We start from the raw sequence: 24,438 nt of genomic DNA on the forward strand, positions 1-24,438 counted from the left end.
ATGGCTGAATAGTACTCCATTGTGTATATATACCACATTTTCTGTATCCATTCCTCCATTGCTACTGCACCTAGGAATCCATCCCATATACAATTATAAGACCCAGACACTATTGTGGAGGCCCACAAGTGCTTGCTGACAGGAGCCGGATATAGCTGTCACCTGGGAGACTCTGCTAGTGCATGACAAATACAGAGGGGGACACTCTCAGCCAGCCATTGAACTGAGCACAGGTCCCCAATGGATGAGATAGAGAAAGGACCAAAGGAACTGAAGGTGTTTGCAGTGCCATAGGAGGAACAACAATATGAGTCACCCAGTACTCCCAGAGCTCCCAGGGACAAAACCATCAACCAACGAGTACACTTGGAGTTAACCATGGCCCCAGACACATCAGCAGCAGAGGATGATCTTGTTGGACACCAAATGGGGGAAAGGCCCTCGGTCCTGGAGTATTCCTCTATACCATAGTATAGAGGAATACCAGGACAGTGAAGCGGGGGTGGGTTGATTGGGGAAGGGGAGATGGCTTACAGGATTTCCAGGGGAGGGGAGAACCAGGAAAGGGGACATTTGAAGTGTAAATAATGTACCTACTACTACTACTACTAATAATAATAATAATAATAATAAAAGATTAGACACAGTCCTCTCAGCTGAAGTCAAGAAGTGCAGTCTCTGGTCTGGGGGCCCCATGGGCTACAGCCCAGTGATTATTCATTACACCTTAATCTCTAGCAAGAGATGCTTGAGCAAGAGGCTGGGAAGACACTGATACAGAGCTGTCAACAAAGAGCATGAGGGGCCAAGAGGCTCAGACAAAAGGCAGAGCAGAGGACTCGGACTCCGCCCACTCCATGGTTCCTTTCTGGGCCCCTGTGATGTGGGGGTAGTGCTCTTGTTACACAGATACCATGTGGAAAGTCTGGGTCACACAGGAAACTCTCCACACAGGAAGGTGTGAGCTCACTTGCTCCCATTTCCTCATGTGGAAATACACGCAGTGAGCTCTGTGGGTTTCTCAGGATGACGTTACCTGGGTCTAACACATACAGCAGAGAGACAGGAACTGCCTGTGCTATCCACAATTAACCCGCAACCACTGAGAGAAACACTCTTCCTTTCGATGCAAATGTTAACACACATATTACATATCTTTAGATGTTATTACACGACATAATATATACTAATCAATTATACTTGACACATATGGGCATGATATATATTAAATGCATATACAGTGACATCTATTTGTATATGGGAAGTCACAGTAAAGCTCCAGCAAAGCCTCCATTGTCACTTTGCGCAGGGGTGGCCCATGTGCAGATCTAAAAACCAGGTCATGCAGAACCAGCGATGCATACTGGGAGTGAGGCGTGAGATGCCCGAGCTCACAGACCCTCTGCTATGCCTCACTTCCCCGTATCACTGATGCCCATCCCAAGTTACCCAGCCCGGCCTGGACACCTCCACTACCCCTGGCCTACCGGGACTTCAAAGGCCTCCTGGGTGTCATCCAGCATCTGGATTTTGACGGTCATCAGTTTTCCTGAAGGTGTGGGTGGTGGTTTCTGTCCTCGTTCCAAGGTGCTGATCCCCGAGTTCTCTGGGGCCCCCAGACGTGATGCGGGGGTGGGTTTCTGCTCTATTTCTCCCATGATGAAAGCCACTTATATGGTATCTGCAGGAAAGGGTAAGAGAGAAAAGGTATCAGAAGAAGAGGTTTTCCTGGCAGTGTTTTCTCCTTGCTTTGAGTCTCCCCAAACTCCAGAAGCTGGGAAAGGGAGGCCTCCATCGCGCAGCAGCCTCCGGCGTATCTGCCTGAAATGTCACATTTACACACTTAAGCCTTTCTACATGCTGTCCATTTGCATTTTTGCATTATTTTATTCTAGTTCCAGGTCGGGTCTTAATTATTCCCACTATAGACTCAGCTGTGTTCCTCTCTGTTACTCGGCGTCTCCAATAACCAGGTTCTACTTTCCACACCTTTAAAGTCATCGGGTAGGAAGACAAAAATGGGACCTGGGCTCTATCATTAAAAGTCACTAATTATGCTGTGGGCACCTGGTCACATAGTAAAGAATGTGGTCATGGTAAAGATGAGAGGGTAACGCACGCTCAGGCTGTCCAGCTGACACAGAGAAGCACCTGACAGAAGCCAGCCTGCCGGGGCTTTGCTTTCCATTCCTGAGGTTCATTTTGATGATGAGAACTTCACCCTTTTCTTCTTTCTTGCCACCCAAACCCCCAGCTGGGCCCCTCCCTCAAGAAGCCGCTGTGCATACTGTAACTTTCAACAAAGGTCATTTTGTAAAAGCAGACTATCCTCTTCACTCCTGTAAAGCCCAACCTTTCCTTAGAGACCCTGCCTTCCTCCCCTCCTCCCACACGCTCTCAGAGAGGCCTGAACACTCTTCCTTCACCTGGAAAATCCTTGAATTGCTTTAAACATCAGTTCAAATGTCACTTCCTGGATACTGGGTGCAGAGCTTGGGTGCTGCTGTCTATTCTGAGCTCATGGTTTGAGCCAAAGTCACTCCATGTGGCTGAGCCAGCCTGTGTGCCCACCATGACCACTACCCCGCCCTCAATGGCACAAGGAACCCCCTAAAAAGGCCCTAATCTCAAGTGTTCTCTGTACTTCAGGACCTACTGAGGCCCAATTTACCACAAAACAGAGCTCACGATGGCTGCTGAATGACGGCCAGTCAGCAGGACAGCTGCCCAATGGCTGCAGACCCTGTGTCACCAGAGCGCACAGGAATGAAATGTCAACTCAAGATATAATAGTTAAGGGGGCAGGTCCTCCATCCCAGAAGAGTGGGAACTGAACTCTGTTTGGGTGCAAACCTTGGGAAGATGTAAAATGGGGTGGGCCTGGAAGGATGGTTGTTGATAAAGCACTCATCCCCAGCCAGGCTCATCGCCAGCACTGGAGGATGCTCGGAGCTCACAGGCCAAGTTACAAGCAGAGCAGGGAACTGCAGGTATACCGAGGAGGAGCTTCTGGAGAAGGAAAAGGAAGGAGGGAGAGAAGGGGGAGGGAGGGAGGGAGGGACAGAAGGAGAAAGGGAGGGAGAAATGGAAGGAGAGGGAAGGAGAGAAGGGGGAGGGAGGGAAGGAGGGAAAGGGAGGGGGAGGGAGGGGGAGGGAGGGACAGAAGGAGAGAGGGAGGGAGGGAGAAATGGAAGGAGAGGGAAGGAGAGAGAAAGGGAGAGTGGGAGGGAGAGGGAGGGAGGAAGGAGAAAGGAAAGAGATGGCAAGTTGGAAAGAGGGTAAATTGAGGCTGAAGAGTCATAGATGAACTCTGACAGTGAGCTATAGTCTGACTATGGAGACCTTCTAAGCCTGGCTGAGAACAGTGTTTCCCTGTAGGCAGCACTGAGCCACGGGACAATAATAACGACACCATAGAAACACAACTTTAGAAAAAGGAGCTGGAAGATGACACATGTCATAGAAATAATGGGGGGAGGGGAGGACGTCCAGCTTCAAAGCAACTGTAGCAACTCAGGAGATGAGGTAGTGACTTGGACTCAGACATGGAAATAGAAGTCTGCATGACACAAAGTAACCCAGCGTGGCAAGCCGCTAGCTACTAGGAGAACAGGTGAGATTGGAAAGATGGGAAACAGGAAGTGTGGTGGCTATTCCTGGTTGTCAACCTGACTATATCTGGAATGAACTACAGTCTAGAATTGGAAGGCTCACCTATGATCCTAATTTGGAGGCTCAGAAATATAAGTTTCTGACCTGGATCTTGGCATGGAGACCTTGAAGCAAAGTGGCTAAGACAAGGAGTTCAAGATCATTTGGGATTAAAGGCAAGGATGCACACGCCTTTAATCTGGGCCACACCCTCTGTTGGAGACCTACAGCCTTTAATCTGGACTACACCCTCTGCTGGAGATATATAAGGACCTTGGAAGAAGGAAGATTTGCTTTCACTCTTCCTTGCCTGCTTACTTCGTGGGACTGAGAAACTGCTAGATCCTTGGACTTCCATCCACAACTGCTGCTGATCATTGTTGGGGAGTTGGACTATAGACTGTTAAGTCATTGATAAATTCCCTAACTATATAAAGACTATCCATACGTTCTGTGACTCTAGAGAACCCGAACTAATACAGGAAGTCAGGGCAAGAGGCAGGCAGAGGAGCTGGGAGGGCCTGCCCCAGGCTTCCGAGGAGGTGGGATGGACACAGGCTCTGGGTGCCGAGTCTGCCTTACTGTACAAGTAAAAGTCATAGGTGTGAACAGAGAGGGTGACCGTGGACCCTAAAGGGAAAGACTAACTTGTCCCATTAGTGGAGGACACGAAATCACGAAGAACGGAGAGTACAGAGACAGTAACAGAGTCGGCCAAGGAGGGGGCACCGGAGGATCACTAGGTAGCAGGCCTGGAGCTGGGGCTGCATCTGAAACAAGCTGCCCACACCGGCTCTGCTCCGTGGGAACAGCCACTTGGCTTATAAGCCTCGTTCTGGAAGGTTCCCTCCCCAGCTCATTTTGCTTCTTCTGTAGAGGCAAGAAGCTTCCCAGGAACTTTGTCCCTTCACAGAAAACCCTTCATGCTCTCACGGCAGGCATGGAGTGATCCAAAGACTCCAGACCAGAGCGCAGCGCCCCATCCACAGTCGGCACCACTGACTCACATCCTGCAAGCCACCAGGAGGTGAGTGCATTCTAGGAACTGCCTTGCCTCTCCCACCCCCATCATCCCACACCGAAACACATACAGGCCTGCTATTGATTTTTAACACACCCTGACAGGCTGGGTCCCATGACAGGGTAATGTCAGTGACAGGCAGCTTTTTCGGTTGGAGATGCCCCCTCCTTCCCACACACCCACTGAAGAGTAGACCTGGTTACCTGATGACTTTCTAATATCTGCCACAAATAAACATTTACCAAGATCCTCTTGAAACCACTTGGTTGTGTGATCTAGACTCTAGCGGCACAACTTACTGTCCTGAGAGACAAGACCAGACTGTTCACCCACAATCCTAAGCATGGCCGTCTGGGGACTAGAAGACAGGACACCACGCGTGCTCGATGAGTCAGGTGTAGGTGCTTTCATTATGAAGTCAACTGGTCTTAAAATCCTCTCCACAAAATGTGCAAGACCATTTCCACAGATGTGTTATTTGACATCTTGTTATTAAAAAAAATAATGTAATAACGCTTAAAGCAGACCACACTTGCAGTCTTGTGCATCTTCTCCATTCCCAGCCTCTTCTTCCTCTGTGTGTGTGTGTGTGTGTGTGTGTGTGTGTGTGTGTGTGCTGGTGCCAGGCAGGAAGAAAGACCTATTCCCCCACATCACTCCACACCCAACAAAGATGCTGGAGTTAGAGCTGTATCCTCCCATCCTCCTCGGACGATGGATAGATGGATGGATGGATGGATGGACGGATGGACGGACTGATGGGCAGACAGAGGGAGGGACAGAGCATGGATAGATGGATGGATGAATGCATGGATGGGCAGGTTGGTGAATGTACAGGCAGGTAGATGGATGGACCCAAATGTCCTTTGGCTATCTCAATACAGAAAAAAATGTGGCAGATTCACACACGGGAACATTATTCAGAACCAAGAATATCAGTGTTAACACATAAGATGAAGTAGATGAAGCCTTCCCCCTCAAAATATGAATTACAACATAAAAGAAGCCAGAGGCAGATAACCACGCATACATGGTTCTATTTTCCTACTAAAAGAAAAGGCTGAGAGGTTATACACCCTCCCACATGCGCAAGCACAACCACCATACCTTCCTCCTGCACAGGCATCTCTGCTGGTTAGAGTTTCCTGCAAACAGCTACTTCACAGTCCATACTGTTGGGATAAGAGTCCCAGTGGCATACAAACAATCCAAAAGTAACTCCACAGGGCAATTCTGTTCTGCAAAAGGGCTCTACCGGAACCCAAAACCAGGCTAAGGAGCATACTTGATCAAAATGGCCTCTGCCTCCTGGCCCTGCCGTAGGTGGGGGCATGGCTTCACTATGTGAAGAGCCTGGGGGACTGGCACAGGGAGAAGACAAGACTCAAAGAATATGGGCCCTTCTCAGGCTCACTGCCTTTGGCAGAAGAAAAAAGTTCTCAGAACACCGAGAAAGAGTTTATTCCTAGGATAATCACTAAAAACAGGTTGCTAGGGTGGGGATGGGGAGTGGGGGCTGACCAAAAAGGTACAAAGACTGGATCTTTTTGGAGTAACAGATAAGTCCTGTGTAGTAAAGGTCACAGAACAGACCTTTGGATTGTACTGAAGGTCCAAGTTAAGGGGTACAGGAATAGCGGAGTCTGGAGGTGGGCGTGTGTTCACCCGTTTTCTTGTCACTGTGACCCAATACCAGACTTGAGGGAATTTCAGGGAGCTTTTATTTGGGCTCATGATTTGAGTACAGTCCATTGCAGCCGAAGGCAGCGGCAGGCAGAGCAGCTCCCACGCGAGGCTGCTTGCTCTTATCTAGTAGACCAGGCACCAGAGAGACTGGAAGAGGAAGGCAGGCCGGGCTACAGCATTCCAAGCCCACTCCTCAGTGCCCAGCCAGTGCTGGACGGTGTAGTCAGCGCTACAACCTTCCACAACACTAGCATTATCTAGAGACCAAGTGTTCAAATACATAAGCATTTTACATCCAAACCAGCAAAGAGTCTGTGGTGGAGCCTACGGACACAGAACCCTCTAGGAGGACAGGACAGGCATCAGGAAGCAGGCTGCTGCATCACGGCACACACCTGGTGAAGGCTCACACCAGGAGGACTAGTTCTTCACTGCACACTTTTTCAGACATTTTAAATTTTGTGTACTAGAGGGATCTGAGGCGATGGCTCCGTGGTTAAGAATGCTTACGACATAAGCTGGAGAACCTGGGTTTGGACCCGGGCACAGGAGCACCTGTCTGTAACCACAGTGGTGGGGAGACAAGAGCTGAGCAGACAAAATAGCAGGCCTCAGGTTCAGCAGCAGACCTCGCCTCAAAAACAAACAATGCGGTGAGAATATTGTTTCTAAACCTGAGGGTTACCTGAGACCATCAGAAAACACAGATGTGTATGTTAGAGCTCATAGCTCTAACAAAATTACAGTCACAAAGTAGCAAAAAATAATTTTATGGTGGGGGGGGGTCAGCAAAACATGGGGAACTGTATTCAAGGCCCTGCAGTAAGAAGGTTGAAAATCACTGGTCTAGACCAATAGAGGAAGACACTGGAGTCCCACTGAAGCCTTCACATGAATACATATGTCACATACACACGCACACGCACACACATACGCACACACTCTCACACATACACTCACACACATGCACACACGCACACACACTCTCTCACACATACAAACACACACACACACACACACACACACACATACACAGTATCCCCAGGCCAGGCCAGTGAGATGGTTTACCAGGCAAACGTGTTTGCTCACAAGCCTGACAAGCCGTCTCACCCAAAGCACCCACATAGTAGAAAGCTGTCCTGCGACCACACAAATAAAAGCAATAAAAACTCATTTTTGCAAAATTATACCCCACCTATCTATTGCCCACTAGGGTGTGAGTAGGTAAGTTTTCTTCTCCTAGTCCTGCTGAGGATTCCAGTCCTATCTAGAGCATAAATCTAATGAAATGTAATCCGTGAAAAGGGACACCTTGCCACCAAGACAGGTGACAAAGAATCACCTTGTGCACAACAGTATTCCCCTTCCGGTTTTAAATGTAAGCTGCTTAAAATACCAGCTTACAGAAAAGAGCACCCCACACCTCATGTTGTTACAGGTGAAACCCTGAAGGAAGGCGAGGAAGGTAGGAGCAGAGACGCTGCTGCCTGGCGTCCCTGAAACATTTCTCGATGCCACACAGCCACACGTGCAGAGCCAAGGAGCATGCATGTGGCATACTGTGGGGAAAGTTAAGTGTGTCAAACGCCAGGGAGCACAAAGGACGCAGGGTGTGTGAACGGTCCCCAACAGCTCCTACATCTGCTCTGCCTGGGGGAGCAGACACTGCTGGGACAAAGACACCTTGTGTCCCAGGCCCCTGTCACCAGGACGCAGGATAAGGGAAGGTGGAGACAAACCAGACCTGCCTGCCAGAGGCAGCATGAAGGAAGCCACAGATAAGGGTAGGGGGAGCTCAGCAGAAGCCTTCCTAGTGGCACAAGTCGATTGGTCGGGATTTTTGGTTTTGTTTGTCTGGGGGGTTTTTTTTGGCAACAGAAACAGTTTTATGTCACCCAGTTGGTTAAAAGGGGAGGGTGGCTCAGTCCTGCTGATTATCCAGGGACAAGGCCATCTCTCAGCTTGGTGGTCTCTCCCTGGGACGGGATGAAGAGCTAAGAAAACTCAACTGTAATCGGAGTCTTCCGTCTTCCTTGCCCACCACAGGAAACACTAAATACACATAGCGCCGTGCAGGGTCTTAAGGCGGGCACGGGGTACATGCCTGTACCTCCCACACTCAGGAGAAGGGAGTGCCACCATTGTTCAGGGTTCCACATGAACTTAGTGCTCAGCCCGCTGGGCGCAGCTGAGTGGAGCCCGAGCTCACCTCCCTCCTGCAGTTTCTTCCCTCTCCTCAGCTCCAGTTCTCCACCTCAGCCAGGGCCCCGCCCGCAATCTGTGCTGTAAGAAGTCTCTGGCATGCTGATGCAGACCCTAGTCTGGGAAGCACTGTTTTTGTTGTTGTTGTTTCTTTTTGTTCTTGGAACTCATTACACAACTGACAATGGCCTTGAACTCCAAATCTCCCTGCCTCTGTCTTCTAAATATCCCATGTGCTGTGCTGACAGGTATGTGCCACCTCTTGGGTGAGCCTGGAATCACTCTGACGTCAGAGGTTCCAGGAGGGTCAGCATGGACAAGCTGTAGAAGCCCACTGTCGTTAACAAAGCTACGAAAACTGTCCCCTTACCCAGGAGCTCACCTCTCTGCCTGGGAAACTCCCACACACTGAATAGAAGGTGTCTCCAACAGCTCTTGGCAAGAAAGGGGCCAACTCCTGCCAATCAATTTTCAATTCACACTGTAACCTCTCTCAACAAAGATGCTACCTTTGCTTACACTCCCACTGATCTGGGTGAGCGTATTTCCTGCGATGACAAAACACAAATGAGAGACAAAAGTTCCCTTATCCCCATAGGAAATCAAGAAACCAGGACGGGGAAAAATAATAACTCAACCTCTGATGACGGCCCGACTCAGATTCTGACTGTAAGCATTCCTTCAGCTCCTATTTTTATCTCCAAGAAAACCTGTATCCTAGTCTGCTTTCTACAGAAAAGATCAAACACCATGACCCAAAGCAACCTGGGGATGAAAGAGCTCATTTCATCTTACAGGTTATAGTGCATCCATCATGAAGGGAAGTCCAGGCAGGAATCCAAGGCAGGGACTGTTGTAGAGACCATGGAGGAATGCTGCCTACAAGCTTTCTCTCCAAGACACACTCTTATGTGCCACAGGACCACTACCCAGGGGTAACACCTCCTGTAGCTGGACTCTCCCACATCAACCCTTAATCAAGAAAATGCTAGTCTGATGGAGTTTTCTACCCGTGAGTCTGATGGAGGTTTCTCAGGTGATGCTATAGCTGTTTCAACTTGACAAAACTAACAAGGACAGCCAGTGTGAAAACAATGTCAGGTGAAGGTGGACGCCTGTGAAGGAGCCACAACCTGCTGGCCCAGCTCAGTGTCATAAGAACAGTGCCCCAGAACTATAATTGGGGTACATTTCTTATACCATCCTTAATCACAGCCACTGGCCAAAGAAAGGGTTTCTTCCTAACTGGCACGGGTCAGCATCTCCAGACACCAAAGCCTGCAATTCCAGAGCCTGTGGAAAGTGCCCAATCCCTGGACTACTAGGAAGACAAAGCTCACTCAGCATCTACAGAGACAACTGCCCGATGTCGGTGGCATACCGTCACTCGATGTCACAACGATGGAGCTCATCACCACTGGCAGGCACTTGCAGGCTCCTGCACCACAGCAACTGCACTTTCTACTTTGAAGGATGTGAAACAGTGACTTCAAACCAGAGGGCTCTAACCTTACGAAGGTGGAGGGGGGGCACAGGAGAGAAAGAGCAGGCACTCTGAGCTACCTGCTGGAGCCCACATGTTTACTCTAGACAGGGTGCAGCCCTTGAATTCTCAAGCCTCAGACAGGCTGAAGAGACCTGAACTGAACCTTAAAAACAGGGGAACAAGGTGGACATGGGGGTGCACTCCTGTAATTCCGGAGCCTGAGAGGCAGTCACAGGAACGTTATAAATTGGAGGCGACCCTGGGCTACACAGGAGATGCTATATTGGAAAATAGAAAAGGAGAAACACACATTTTAAAATATCAGTGATAGCAGGTAGCAGGAGTGGGTCATACACAGATTTCTGTGTTTGATGGTCTTTATTAAGCAAGCAGGGTAGAACAGGGTTGGTCCAGATGGCAGATCCAGGTGAGCAGAGGCAAGGAAAGAAAAGCAGGTGGGAGAGGCAAGTGAGACCCGCCTGGACCTGAGGACAAAGATTAAAAACGTCCCGGCACTCTGGGTGTTCCCACCCAGCAGCTGAGAGGTGGAAGCAGACAGACATGGACACAGGCATCTTTCTCTATACTAAATAATGGGACTTATTTCTCACAGCAGTTGTTTAGGAAGACGGAACAGTCGGGAGCATTTTCCCATGCACCCTCTCTCTTCACGTGGCTTCAAGTCTGTTCGCATCATTCGAGACACGTGACAGATGGACTGATGTGATTATTATAACTAGGCCTTGGGGTCTCCTGTTTATGCCACACATTCCACAGGTTTAACGACAGTACAACAAAGCCACCACTGCAGTGACATTCAGAAGACTATGCCCAAGCATCTGTCCTCCATTTATTGATCTTTCCTTCTGGAGTCTTGACCCAGACAACCACTCTGTGTCTATGAACAGCACCACGAGTCTGAGAAACAAAGGCTTGATTTTCTCTGCTTACAGTTTCAGAGGCTTAGTCCATTATCCTTGTGGTGGCTTGCACACAGGCAGGCATGATGACAGGCATTGGAGAGCTTTATATTCTCGCCCTCAGGCAGCAGGCAGAGAGCCTGGGGGGGGGGGGGCTTTTGAAACGCCAAAACCTTCCTCCAGGGACACACCTCCTCAAACAAGGCCGTCTCCCAGTCTCCCAATCTTTCCCAAACTGTTCGCCTGGCACACAGATAAATGAGCCTATGGAGCCACTGTCATTCAAACCTTCACAGAGCCCTTTCACCGAAGCCTTGGGTTTTTAGGTGTATGTGACTGGACAGCTCCTTTCTTTACACTGTTGGGTAATACTCCACTGTATGGGCGTACCACAGCCTGTTTCACTGTCCTTCTGAAGCTGGAGGACATCATGGCTGCTTCCAGGTTTGGGATTCTGTTGAGAACCTTTCCAGTCAAAGCAGTGGAGGGAAGCAAGAAACCAGGATCAACTTGAGGTTGACAATGACAGACCAAGCCTCAGGGTCTAGGGTAGACATTCACTCTCAGTTCTAGCTCTGCCCAGCTCATATCTGGTTCCCAGCAGGTTATTTAACTGTCCGGTCAGGTAATTAAGTTTATCTCAGAGGCCTAGAAGATAATGTGTCTCCTTCAGTTCCTGAGAAAATGGAAGGCTTAGTAACTAACTATATGTGTCTGGAATAAACAACAACAAAAAACATTCTAGCTATTAAAATAAGCCACAAAGCAACATTTGTTACTTAAATCAGGCCAACATGGTCCCGGCTGCCTTATTATTTAATAAAGAAGTATTCAATAAAAACTTTACCTACTGTTTATGATCTCTAAGACTCTCAGCTGAGGTTTCATACTCTTTAGAAACGAATACTTAAGAAATCAATGTCAGGGCAGCTAGCTGGTGCCTGCCTAGCACAGGAGAACCAGAGTCCACCCACGTGCCACATAAAACAGGCGTAGTGGTCCAACATCGTAATCTCAGCACAGGAGTAGTGGAGATGGGAGGAATGTAAATTCAAGGTCATCCTCCTCAACTACAAGGCAGGTTCAAGGCCAACCTCAGCTACTAAAGACACTACCTCAAAATGAAAAAAATAACAATATACAAATGAATAGAAAAGTAATGCCCTAGCTGAAATGCTTCTGTATCTGTGTCCTATTCATAAAACAAGCAAAAAGCCACTTGCCTAAAGCTTGCTAAATCCAGAATATAAATGAGAGGCTTCCCCTCCCCCCACTTAGTCTAAGAAGCCCTTAAGGACAGACTACTCCCTTCCCCAGCAACTTCACTCTTATTTGAATAACCAAGTAGGCTGTATTACCATAATCCAAATGACACAATAAAACACAAGTGTAAAGGGTATCCTGCCCTTCCTTCACAATCAGTGATTAATTACAATAGTGAAATGTCAAGGAAAATATATAATAAGAAAGTCAAGGCCCTTGTGAAATAATGAGGAAGTTTAAATGTCAGCCTGGTTGACACATAAAGTATTCGATCAAACACCCGTTGTCCGTGTTAAAAATTAATGATCAGGAAAGGCTGTAACCTGCTTCAAGGGAGAAGCAAACATTGTCCTGTTCGGCTAACTGAAGTCACTCTGTAAAACAGAGATCAAGGGCCTGGCAGCCTGGCTCAGCCCTGGTCACTACCATCTAGACTATTCCATAAGTTAACTTAATCTTTCTTGAGTGTGTGGGTGTGTGTGTGTGTGTGTGTGTGTGTGTGTGTGTGTGTGTGTGAGGGCTCTCTCAGTTAGTGAAGAGACACCGTGACCATGGCAACTCTTATAAAGGAAAGCATTTCACTGGGCTGGCTTTCAGAGAGCTTTAATCCATCACCATCATGGCGGGAAGCGTGGTGGCGGGAAGTGTGTTGGCGGGAAGCGTGGTGGTGTGCAGGCCCACATGGTGCTGGAGAGGTAGCCGACAGTTCTACATCCAGGTCAGCCAGCAGCAGCAGGAGAGAGGTACTGGACTTGCCTTGAGCATGTGAGACCTCAAAGCCCACCCCCTATGACACACTTCCTCTAACAAGGCCACATCTCCTAGGAGTGGGGGCATATCATTTTAACTTAGCTAGCACTTAAGTTGCACTGTCTACATCAAGTAAAATCCTAGGAGCTTTCTACGTCCCTAAATCCTCACACCCTCCACTGGATGTCTCTGTGACAGATGAGGAAACTGGGGCAGCAGACATTACACCAAACCACCTAACAACTCCTGGTTGCCAAGATGCAATAAGAGATCCAGATGGGCTGAGCCCAAGGGCTCATCTGCAACCCCTGCCTGTGCAAGCCGATGGCTCTGGGGACATTAGGATGCCATCACACAGCCTGTCACACAGGTGTCAATCAAGCCAGTGACATAAAACACACTACTAAGGAGATTGCTGTGGGAATTTCTCCTGGGGAGATTCGAACAAGTGCCTTCTCACTACCAACTAAATAAACTACAGTCCCTCCAGAATTCAACCAATGAGCTTAATGGGTTTACTTAAAGATGACCCCAAAGCAGCCATGCCCACCAGAGTCTCGCTGAAGAATGGATGAGAGCTGTGTAGATGGAGCCCCCCACTTCAGTGATATCATCCACACCCTGGCAACTCTCCAGACCATGAGGCCACATGCCACTTGGACACAACTGAATACAGCTAGGAGACAGTGGTAGGCAGGGGTGGCTGGAATCTCAGGTGAGGAACTGATGACCCTTTCCACCCCCTTCTTTTATGAGGAAATGTCACCTGGAAGGTTTTGAGGGTCTCTTTGCAGTAGACACAGCTACCATGATGGAGATAGTAATTCAGGATGTTGTGCACTCTACAAACAGATACCAATGGGAAAAACCCATCAATTGTCTTTTATTTTCCTGAGTGACTATTAGACTCACCCAGTGTTTGGTAAGTCATTTATGTCTAAACCAGGAGTTTTCCAAAGCGTTTGAAAGCCTTTCTCACTTCCACTGGCAATATGACAAGCAGTCTATGCTCCCAGGGACAGGACCTCACTGAGCACCTGTTAAAAAACGTGCATTCCCCTTGATGCCCATTGGCCTTCTATGCTGAGCTATTAAAAGTGCCCGGCAGCACTTTGGAAGGTGCGCCTGAGCCTGGGCTAGACTTTCGACAATGTGCAGGCAAAGTCACTCACTGTCTTAGTCAGGGTTTCTATTCCTGCACAAACATCAACACCAAGAAGCAAGTTGGGGAGGAAAGGGTTGCAGTTCATCACTAAAGGAAGTCAGGACTGGAACTCAAGCAGGTCAGGAAGCAGGAGCTGATGCAGAAACCATGGAGGGATGTTACTTACTGGCTTGCTTCCCCTGGCTTGCTCAGCCTGCACTCTTATAGAACCTAAGAGCACCAGCCCAGAGGTGGTACCACCCACAAGGGGCCCTCCCCACTTGATCACTAATTGAGAAAATGCCCCCCAGCTGGATCTCATGGAGGCACTTCCCCAACTGAAGCTCCTTTCTTTGTGATAACTCCAGCCTGTGTCAAGTTGACACATAAAACTAGCCAGTACAGTCACTGTTCCTCTGGAATTCATTGCTGCATGCTTCAGGAAATGCTCAGAGACATGAGACACTGTGCAGATAATGTCCAGAGACACCAAGACAATGCGTCCTTCCCAAAATCAAACTTGGTGCCTACACAACAAGCTACTGGGCTAACACAGAGACAAACTGAACCTCACCCTCAGCCCTGTGACATGAAAGAAAAAGGTAGACAGGGCTGTGGATATGGGGACAGGATAAAAGAACAAGCTGGCATCTCTGGAGACAAGCCCAACACCCAATTCCACAGCTGCTGACAAAACCTTTCATAGAACACTTATATATTACTTAATAGTCCAGATCTATACAGGACTCCAAGTAAGTGCTTGCAGAAGAGAATGTATCTGGGAGCATCCCTGGACACCTAAAGTCAAAACATGTAAAAGGAAGGCCCAAGACACTGGTCAAATGCCCAGCTGGTCTGCCCCTTCAGTAGCAGGCCTCCCTGGACAGGAGCCACCAACTCTGGTCTCCAGCTCCTGAGACTTATGAAGCAGTGTCACAGTCCAGAAGGAAGCAGGCATTGTGTGATCTTTTCCTAGGAGATGTGGACAAACATCTACTCCTCGAGACAGACCAGAGACACAAGTCTACCAGAATGCAACATGGTGAGCCAGCAAGCTTATGTAGCTCGCTTACAAAGCAGGGTGAGGGCTTCTCTCAGGAGCCTGGAGGAGCCAAAAGCAGGGACATCGCTGAGAAGCCTCACACAGGACAGGGGATGAGTTCCTTTAGATGCAGAGATGGAGTCTTCCCTCTGTTGACCTTCCACATGCTATACGCCAGCCTGTCCCAAAAGCCACGAGACCACATGGTCTGGGCAGAATGACATACAGCTGGGAGGACAACGTAGGTAAGAGTCACGGGACATTCAGGTGTAGCACTAGTGACCTTTCCCACCCACTTTTAAGATGGAACATTGACGGGCCAGACCCTGAATTGTAAACATGCACAGCTGTTCTGATGAGGATGGTGATGCTTGATATCCTCAGAGGACAACCCCAGGCATGGTGGGAAACAAGCACTCAGGAGACGGAGGAGGGAGTTTTGTTCTAAGTTCAAGTAAGTTCCAGCCCAGCCTTGGCTACAAAGTAACACTCTGTAACAAACAAACAAGCCGACAAAGGCACTACCACTATACAATCCACTTTACAAAACTCAAGCACAATCAGGACAGTAAGGAAGGACGGAGGAGACGAATCAGCAGACATGAATGATGAACAAGGAAAATGCATGCGCTTCCTTAAATTACACTCCTGATTTTCAAGTAACAACTTGAAGTTTCAATAAAAATATTTACCTACACAGCATGTGTTAGACACTCTCAGATCATGCAGACAGAAATAGGAACACAAAACCCAAGTAACTGCAAATGAGAATACCCTGTTTTACAGAGAGCCATCGATTGAATAAGAATTCTTTTCCAACATGGCCCTTTAATTGATTCGTTGGGGTTCTCTCGTTGTACATCCTTCTCACATCCACTTCCCAGTCCTTCCCTATCCTCACGCCACCACCAACAAAACATAAAGTTCAATCTGTGTATTATCAATGGCCGGGCTGACCTCCGGACGAAGCTGAGCCCCGCCCTCATCCCTGCCAAAAGTCATCTGCTCTGGAGGGCAACACAGCATCCTATCACAGTTTTTAATTTTTAACAGTTCTCTCCAATTGCTTCCTGTCTGGGCTGGGGAGACTGGGGAGTTCCGGGAAAGGGAAGGGTTGTCTCAGAAGTCTTCCATGACCACATTGAATGAAAATTTTTTTAAAAGTGAAGTACTCATGCCTGTGAATTCAGCACTTGAGAGGCTGATATTTTTTAAAAGGGTTGCATCAAGTTTGAGGCCAGCCTAGGCTACATAAGTTCTAGACCAGTGACTTTCTGTCTCAAAGACAAAGGAAAATTTCCCACTGAAATGATCTCCTACCAAACCCTCACTGAAGTAAACAATGTTGTTCTCTACATCAGCATCAGAACAAAGAGCAAAGCCTTTAGAGTGTCCTGAAGACCACAGAGAAAATACAAAACCAAAACCAAGAGTAAACAGAAACTAAACAATAGAAGAATTTATAATCTGTTACAGAATATGTGAATAGACCAAAAGGAAAGACATAAGAAAACAATTATACAATTTTCCTCTCATCTGAGCCTATGTAAATTAATACCCCTGAGAATTATTTCAAACTTCCAAGGTTTCAGATAAACAATCTTAAAAAAAATGATTTATTCCAAACTCATTACACTTGAGCCCAAGCAGAACAAAAATACTTTGAAAGAATGTATAAAGTCCTCCTTGACCCTTGACCCCAGTAGAGTAGAGCCCAAGCATGGGGCCAGCCTGGGCTACAATAGTGGATCTTGTCTCAAAAACTGAAGAGAGAGAAAAAAACAAACCCTACCAAAGCAACAGAAAACACTCAAAAGGGGCACCCGCTGTGAAGAGGCTAGACTAGGGGCTCGGCACACATGGGGGGGAGTACACGGGTGAACACGCACACCCATGTATGCATGTGGAGGGTCATATGGAGGGCCTTCCTCTATTGCTCTAAACTTACTCCTTGAAGATCCTTACAGTTCTGTATTTATCTATAGAGACCATTATTTTAAAAATGGCTACTCTAGCCTAAGTTTTATTCTATTAAATGTTTAAGTTGTGACTAATAATTATCTTGATCAATGCCAGCAATCAATTGTAGATAATTAGCAACTTAAGGAAGTCACAGGTAAGTGAGGAGACAAAGCTTCTAGAAAGGAACCAAGATGGTCTCTCTAACCATGATCTCAACTAATATGCCAATTTGCTGAAACACACACACACACACACACACAGAGAGAGAGAGAGAGAGAGAGAGAGAGAGAGAGAGAGAGAGAGAGAGAGAGAGAGAGAGAGAGAGGAGAATGCTCCTGCTCTTGGAGCATTAGGAAACAGAAAAAAAAAACATTCAGCAAACACTCAGGCAGTGTGACTAAAGAATATATTAATTTCATAGCAGCATTTCAGAAATGAGAATGTGCTATTCAGATAGATCATTTTTTAAGGACTTAGAAATGGAGGCAGTGATTGCAGAACCTGGATGGCTTCATTAGGATCAAGTTGGTTTTGACGTGCCTCCTTCTCTGACAGATTTCTAGGCTGGGGGAACCTGGGTATGGATGCATCTTGGAGAGCACTGAGACCACATGTGGCAGGAACCAGAGTGAGTGTGCCCCAAGAGTTTCGAAGGAAGGGCATCTTCCTAAACTCGGGTCCTCAAAAGAGCCTCCATTCTTGTAATGTCAGATCTCTGACCAGCTGTCTCACCGAAGGCTTCCACAGCAGGCAAATCAAATTTCTGAATGACAAATCATGAACACAGTACGCCTGGAGGAAATGAAACAGGAATACACCAAGCACCACACAGCACATCTTTTTGTAGGCTCTGATTCCACCCACTCTGACAGGTCGCTCCAAATAAAGGAGGCAGCTGGCTGCTCCCACTGGCACACACTTCTGTGAGGGGAAATAAACACAGAGTCTATTTTCTCGTGACTCAGCATCCATAATTATCGGAAGACAAGAGTTAGCTGTTCATTTTACTTGTGAAAAGACTGCTGAGATGATACACACACACATGCCTTCACATGTATATGCTCACTCACATACATATACATACACATGCATGCAAGTGCATAAATGTATTCACACACAGGCATGCACACACACGCACATGCCCACATGCTCACAGGCACAGATACATATACATGCACACAGGCATACAAATGCATGCACACACAGCCACTGATACACATGCACATAAATGTATGCACATACGTATTCATACACATGTACCCATATGCACGCATGTGTGCCCAAGAATGTGTGCTTCACGCACATATGCCCATGCATACACAACACACACATACACAGGCCACTTGTAGCTTAGATAAAGTACTGGACAAACAGAGTAATCTCATCAAATCTATCACTTGATCAAAACAGAATGGTGGCTCACAGCTGCAATCCCAGGGGGAAGTGGGGCAGAGGAAGAAGTGTTCCATGTCCAAGGCTAGCCTGAGATACACAGTGAGCTACAGGCCAATCTGGTCTACAATATGTGACCCTGTCTCAAACAAACAAACAAACAAACAAACAAACAAACAAAGATAAAATTTAAGACGACAGAAACTTTTAGTTACTGGTTAAAGTTGGGTTTTTGACATAAGCTGTGAAAATGCCTCTGACCAACTGGTTGATGTGGGAGGGCCCCGCCCACTGAAGGTGGTGACCTTGGCAGGAAGTCCTGGGTAGTGTAAGAAAATGATGGAGACCAAACCAGTAGCAGTGTTCTCCAGTCTGCTCAGCTCCAGTGGCAGTGTTCTCCAGTCTGCTCAGTTCCAGTGACAGTGTTCTCCACAGTCTGCTCAGCTCCAGTGGCAGTGTTCTCCACAGTCTGCTCAGTTCCAGTGACAGTGTTCTCCACAGTCTGCTCAGCTCCAGTGGCAGTGTTCTCCACAGTCTGCTCAGCTCCAGTGGCAGTGTTCTCCAGTCTGCTCAGCTCCAGTGGCAGTGTTCTCCACAGTCTGCTCAGCTCCAGTGACAGTGTTCTCCAGTCTGCTCAGCTCCAGTGGCAGTGTTCTCCACAGTCTGCTCAGCTCCAGTGACAGTGTTCTCCAGTCTGCTCAGCTCCAGTGGCAGTGTTCTCCACAGTCTGCTCAGCTTCAGTGGCAGTGTTCTCCACAGTCTGCTCAGTTCCAGTGACAGTGTTCTCCACAGTCTGCTCAGCTCCAGTGGCAGTGTTCTCCACAGTCTGCTCAGCTCCAGTGACAGTGTTCTCCAGTCTGCTCAGCTCCAGTGGCAGTGTTCTCCACAGTCTGCTCAGCTTCAGTGGCAGTGTTCTCCACAGTCTGCTCAGCTCCAGTGGCAGTGTTCTCCACAGTCTGCTCAGCTCCAGTGACAGTGTTCTCCAGTCTGCTCAGCTCCAGTGACAGTGTTCTCCACAGTCTGCTCAGCTTCAGTGGCAGTGTTCTCCACAGTCTGCTCAGTTCCAGTGACAGTGTTCTCCAGTCTGCTCAGCTCCAGTGGCAGTGTTCTCCACAGTCTGCTCAGCTCCAGTGGCAGTGTTCTCCAGTCTGCTCAGCTCCAGTGGCAGTGTTCTCCACAGTCTGCTCAGCTCCAGTGGCAGTGTTCTCCAGTCTGCTCAGCTCCAGTGGCAGTGTTCTCCACAGTCTGCTCAGCTTCAGTGGCAGTGTTCTCCACAGTCTGCTCAGCTCCAGTGGCAGTGTTCTCCACAGTCTGCTCAGCTCCAGTGGCAGTGTTCTCCAGTCTGCTCAGCTCCAGTGGCAGTGTTCTCCACAGTCTGCTCAGCTCCAGTGGCAGTGTTCTCCAGTCTGCTCAGCTCCAGTGGCAGTGTTCTCCACAGTCTGCTCAGCTCCAGTGGCAGTGTTCTCCAGTCTGCTCAGTTCCAGTGACAGTGTTCTCCACAGTCTGCTCAGCTCCAGTGGCAGTGTTCTCCACAGTCTGCTCAGCTCCAGTGGCAGTGTTCTCCAGTCTGCTCAGCTCCAGGGGCAGTGTTCTCCAGTCTGCTCAGCTCCAGTGGCAGTGTTCTCCACAGTCTGCTCAGTTCCAGTGACAGTGTTCTCCACAGTCTGCTCAGCTCCAGTGGCAGTGTTCTCCACAGTCTGCTCAGCTCCAGTGGCAGTGTTCTCCAGTCTGCTCAGTTCCAGTGACAGTGTTCTCCACAGTCTGCTCAGCTCCAGTGGCAGTGTTCTCCAGTCTGCTCAGCTCCAGTGACAGTGTTCTCCACAGTCTGCTCAGCTCCAGTCGCAGTGTTCTCCAGTCTGCTCAGCTCCAGTGACAGTGTTCTCCACAGTCTGCTCAGCTCCAGTGGCAGTGTTCTCCAGTCTGCTCAGCTCCAGTGACAGTGTTCTCCACAGTCTGCTCAGCTCCAGTGGCAGTGTTCTCCACAGTCTGCTCAGCTCCAGTGGCAGTGTTCTCCACAGTCTGTTCAGCTCCAGTGGCAGTGTTCTCCACAGTCTGCTCAGCTCCAGTGACAGTGTTCTCCAGTCTGCTCAGCTCCAGTGGCAGTGTTCTCCACAGTCTGCTCAGCTCCAGTGGCAGTGTTCTCCACAGTCTGCTCAGCTCCAGTGACAGTGTTCTCCACAGTCTGCTCAGCTCCAGTGGCAGTGTTCTCCACAGTCTGCTCAGCTCCAGTGGCAGTGTTCTCCAGTCTGCTCAGCTCCAGTGGCAGTGTTCTCCAGTCTGCTCAGCTCCAGTGGCAGTGTTCTCCACAGTCTGCTCAGCTCCAGTGGCAGTGTTCTCCACAGTCTGTTCAGCTCCAGTGGCAGTGTTCTCCACAGTCTGCTCAGCTCCAGTGGCAGTGTTCTCCACAGTCTGCTCAGCTCCAGTGGCAGTGTTCTCCAGTCTGCTCAGCTCCAGTGGCAGTGTTCTCCACAGTCTGCTCAGCTCCAGTGGCAGTGTTCTCCACAGTCTGCTCAGCTCCAGTGGCAGTGTTCTCCACAGTCTGCTCAGCTCCAGTGGCAGTGTTCTCCAGTCTGCTCAGCTCCAGTGGCAGTGTTCTCCACAGTCTGCTCAGCTCCAGTGGCAGTGTTCTCCACAGTCTGCTCAGCTCCAGTGTCAGTGTTCTCCAGTCTGCTCAGCTCCAGTGGCAGTGTTCTCCATAGTCTGCTCCACTCCAGTGGCAGTGTTCTCCACAGTCTGCTCAGCTCCAGTGGCAGTGTTCTGCAGTCTGCTCAGCTCCAGTGGCAGTGTTCTCCACAGTCTGCTCAGCTCCAGTGGCAGTGTTCTCCAGTCTGCTCAGCTCCAGTGGCAGTGTTCTCCAGTCTGCTCAGCTCCAGTGACAGTGTTCTCCAGTCTGCTCAGCTCCAGTGACAGTGTTCTCCAGTCTGCTCAGCTCTAGTAGCAGTGTTCTCCACAGTCTGCTCAGCTCCAGTGGCAGTGTTCTCCACAGTCTGCTCAGTTCCAGTGACAGTGTTCTCCAGTCTGCTCAGCTCCAGTGGCAGTGTTCTCCACAGTCTGCTCAGTTCCAGTGGCAGTGTTCTCCAGTCTGCTCAGCTCCAGTGGCAGTGTTCTCCACAGTCTGCTCAGCTCCAGTGGCAGTGTTCTCCAGTCTGCTCAGCTCCAGTGGCAGTGTTCTCCAGTCTGCTCAGCTCCAGTGACAGTGTTCTCCACAGTCTGCTCAGCTCCAGTGGCAGTGTTCTCCACAGTCTGCTCAGCTCCAGTGACAGTGGTCTCCACAGTCTGCTCAGCTCCAGTGGCAGTGTTCTCCAGTCTGCTCAGCTCCAGTGGCAGTGTTCTCCACAGTCTGCTCAGCTCCAGTGGCAGTGTTCTGCAGTCTGCTCAGCTCCAGTGGCAGTGTTCTCCACAGTCTGCTCAGCTCCAGTGGCAGTGTTCTGCAGTCTGCTCAGCTCCAGTGGCAGTGTTCTCCACAGTCTGCTCAGCTCCAGTGGCAGTGTTCTCCACAGTCTGCTCAGCTCCAGTGGCAGTGTTCTCCAGTCTGCTCAGCTCCAGTGGCAGTGTTCTCCAGTCTGCTCAGCTCCAGTGGCAGTGTTCTCCACAGTCTGCTCAGCTCCAGTGGCAGTGTTCTCCAGTCTGCTCAGCTCTAGTGACAGTGTTCTCCACAGTCTGCTCAGCTCCAGTGGCAGTGTTCTCCACAGTCTGCTCAGCTCCAGTGACAGTGTTCTCCACAGTCTGCTCAGCTCCAGTGGCAGTGTTCTCCACAGTCTGCTCAGCTCCAGTGACAGTGTTCTCCACAGTCTGCTCAGCTCCAGTGGCAGTGTTCTCCACAGTCTGTTCAGCTCCAGTGGCAGTGTTCTCCACAGTCTGCTCAGCTCCAGTGGCAGTGTTCTCCAGTCTGCTCAGCTCCAGTGGCAGTGTTCTCCAGTCTGCTCAGCTCCTGACTGAGTTCCTGCTTTGAGCTCCTGCCCTGACTTCCACTGATGAGCCCTAGCCTGCAAGATGAAATAAACCCTTTCTTCTCCAAACAATTTGGGCATGGGCTTATCAAGTGACTGGGAAATTACCTGTACTGGTAAATTAATTTCTGGGCTACCTCTATTTTCTCTTCCATTTAAGGCATCAACTTATAGTCAATGCTTTTTCTTTAAAAGGCTGGCGGCAGGGGCAACAACTAGCCATGATTAGATGACAGAAACAGCCAACGCTCCAGGTCGAGTTGCTGATGTTGGTGGGTGGGTTACCCATCTCTAAAAACCAATATACAGCAACAGCAGCAGCAGCAGCAGCAGCAGCAGCAGCAGCAGAACCATCATAAGGTTCCTGTAACTTACCATCATCGCAAGGTGTTACATCTTGAGAATGCTAACTGTGGAAACACAAATGTGTTCTTTGTGGTGTAGGTGACATTAAGAAAGGGTAACCCAACCACGGGAGATCTACCATCTGAAACAGTGAGGCACAGACAATTTCACTTGATACAATATGCAACAATGTGTTTGTGGAGGAAACAGGATGACAAGCAAAAATATGTGGAAGAAGTAAAAGTTCCAAGAGCCAGTACTCTGTTCCTTGCCACTGGCAGGGATGTCTGACTCTGGCTTCACACCGGCGCATAGTCCACTGATTGTGAACATGTTATACGCTGTACTGGATGGTTGTACGTCAGTCTGGCACAAGTTAATATGATAGGTGGAAACTTCAACTGAGACAATGCCTCTATAAGATCAAGCTGCAGGACATTTTCTTAATTAGGGCTTGATGGGGGTGGGTCCAGCCCATTGTGGGTGGCGCCATCCCTAGACTGGTGATCTTGAGTTCTCTAAGAAAGGAGGCTGAGCAAGCTGTGAGCCAGTAAGCGATGCCCTCCGTGGCCTCTGCATCAGATCCTGCCTCCGGGTTCCTGCCCTGCTTGATCTGTCCTGATTTTCTTCGGTGATGTCATGATGTGGAAGTGTAAGCTAAATAAACCCTTTCCTCCACAAGTTGCTTTTTGGTCATGGTGTTGGCACTGGTCACAGCAATAGACACCCAAACTAAGACACACCAAATATTTACTCTTACACTGATGAATCCTAGAGCCCCAAAAACATTTTCTGGTGTTATGGGGAAAGGCTCTTAACCGACGGCAAATGCATCTCATTACCGTGGTGCTTAAGGACAGTATACATGCATCCTGGTCACCACTCACTGCTCCGTGTATGTGGCAAAGTGCAACCTGCGTCCAGTTCCTTGCCTCCAAAGCTTCTTTCACCTGTTCAAAAATCCTCAGAAGTTGTACTCTGATGCTGAGAACACAGCAGGTTATTAGAGGCCATGAGTGTCAAGGGTCCTGGAGTTCACTGAGGGAACCCAGCAGTATCTGAGGTCAGGCGCTAGGACACAGCTGGGCGTTCCCGCCATGTTCTGCACCTAAGATTGGACATGTGCCTAGCTAAGTCTGACAGCTCAGCTGACTTTAGAAACACCTAACTGGGGAGGCACACCTGAGGAGGGCCTTGGAGCCTGTCTCCACAGATCGCCTGAGAGGAAGATCCACCGGGGACATGGGCTGCACCATCTCACAGCAGTTCCTACCCCCCACACAACAAGAGAGAAGCCCTCCACAGTGCTAGGGGCTCCTTTCCTCGGCTTCCCATCTGCCACTGCCTGAAGAGCAGCCTCCCATCATGTGGAAGTTTCTCTCAAGCGCAGGAGCAACCCCAGAGGGATGAGGCCAAGCGGCCATGGACTGAGCAAAAGCAAGCCATCTCTGTTCCTGTGGGTGATCTGCTCACAATGACGCAGAAGCAGGCGGCAAGTTCCATTCTCCACCCCAGGTAAGAAATCTGGGCATACTGGCGTGAGCCCATCATTTCCCAGGCCGAACAGGTAAGCTGCAGGCCAATGAGGAACCCTGTCTCAAAAAAAAAAAAAAAAAAAAAAAAA

At 49.0% G+C, this 24,438-nt stretch overlaps 1 protein-coding gene across 3 annotated transcripts in view; it reads right to left on the reverse strand.

The window, feature by feature from the left end:
- The window catches only part of Farp1 (FERM, ARH/RhoGEF and pleckstrin domain protein 1), a 236,827-nt gene that overhangs the window by 175,627 nt on the left and 36,762 nt on the right, over nucleotides 1-24,438 (reverse strand). For all 3 annotated transcript variants that reach the window (XM_052190621.1, XM_052190622.1, XM_052190620.1), the window contains exon 2: nucleotides 1,488-1,681. In XM_052190621.1, the coding sequence (XP_052046581.1) occupies nucleotides 1,488-1,658 (171 nt within the window). In that variant the 5' untranslated portion in view covers nucleotides 1,659-1,681. The remainder of the gene's footprint in view (nucleotides 1-1,487; nucleotides 1,682-24,438) is intronic.

Source organism: Apodemus sylvaticus, chromosome 8 (assembly GCF_947179515.1).
Source record: "Apodemus sylvaticus chromosome 8, mApoSyl1.1, whole genome shotgun sequence".
Lineage (NCBI taxonomy): Eukaryota > Metazoa > Chordata > Mammalia > Rodentia > Muridae > Apodemus > Apodemus sylvaticus.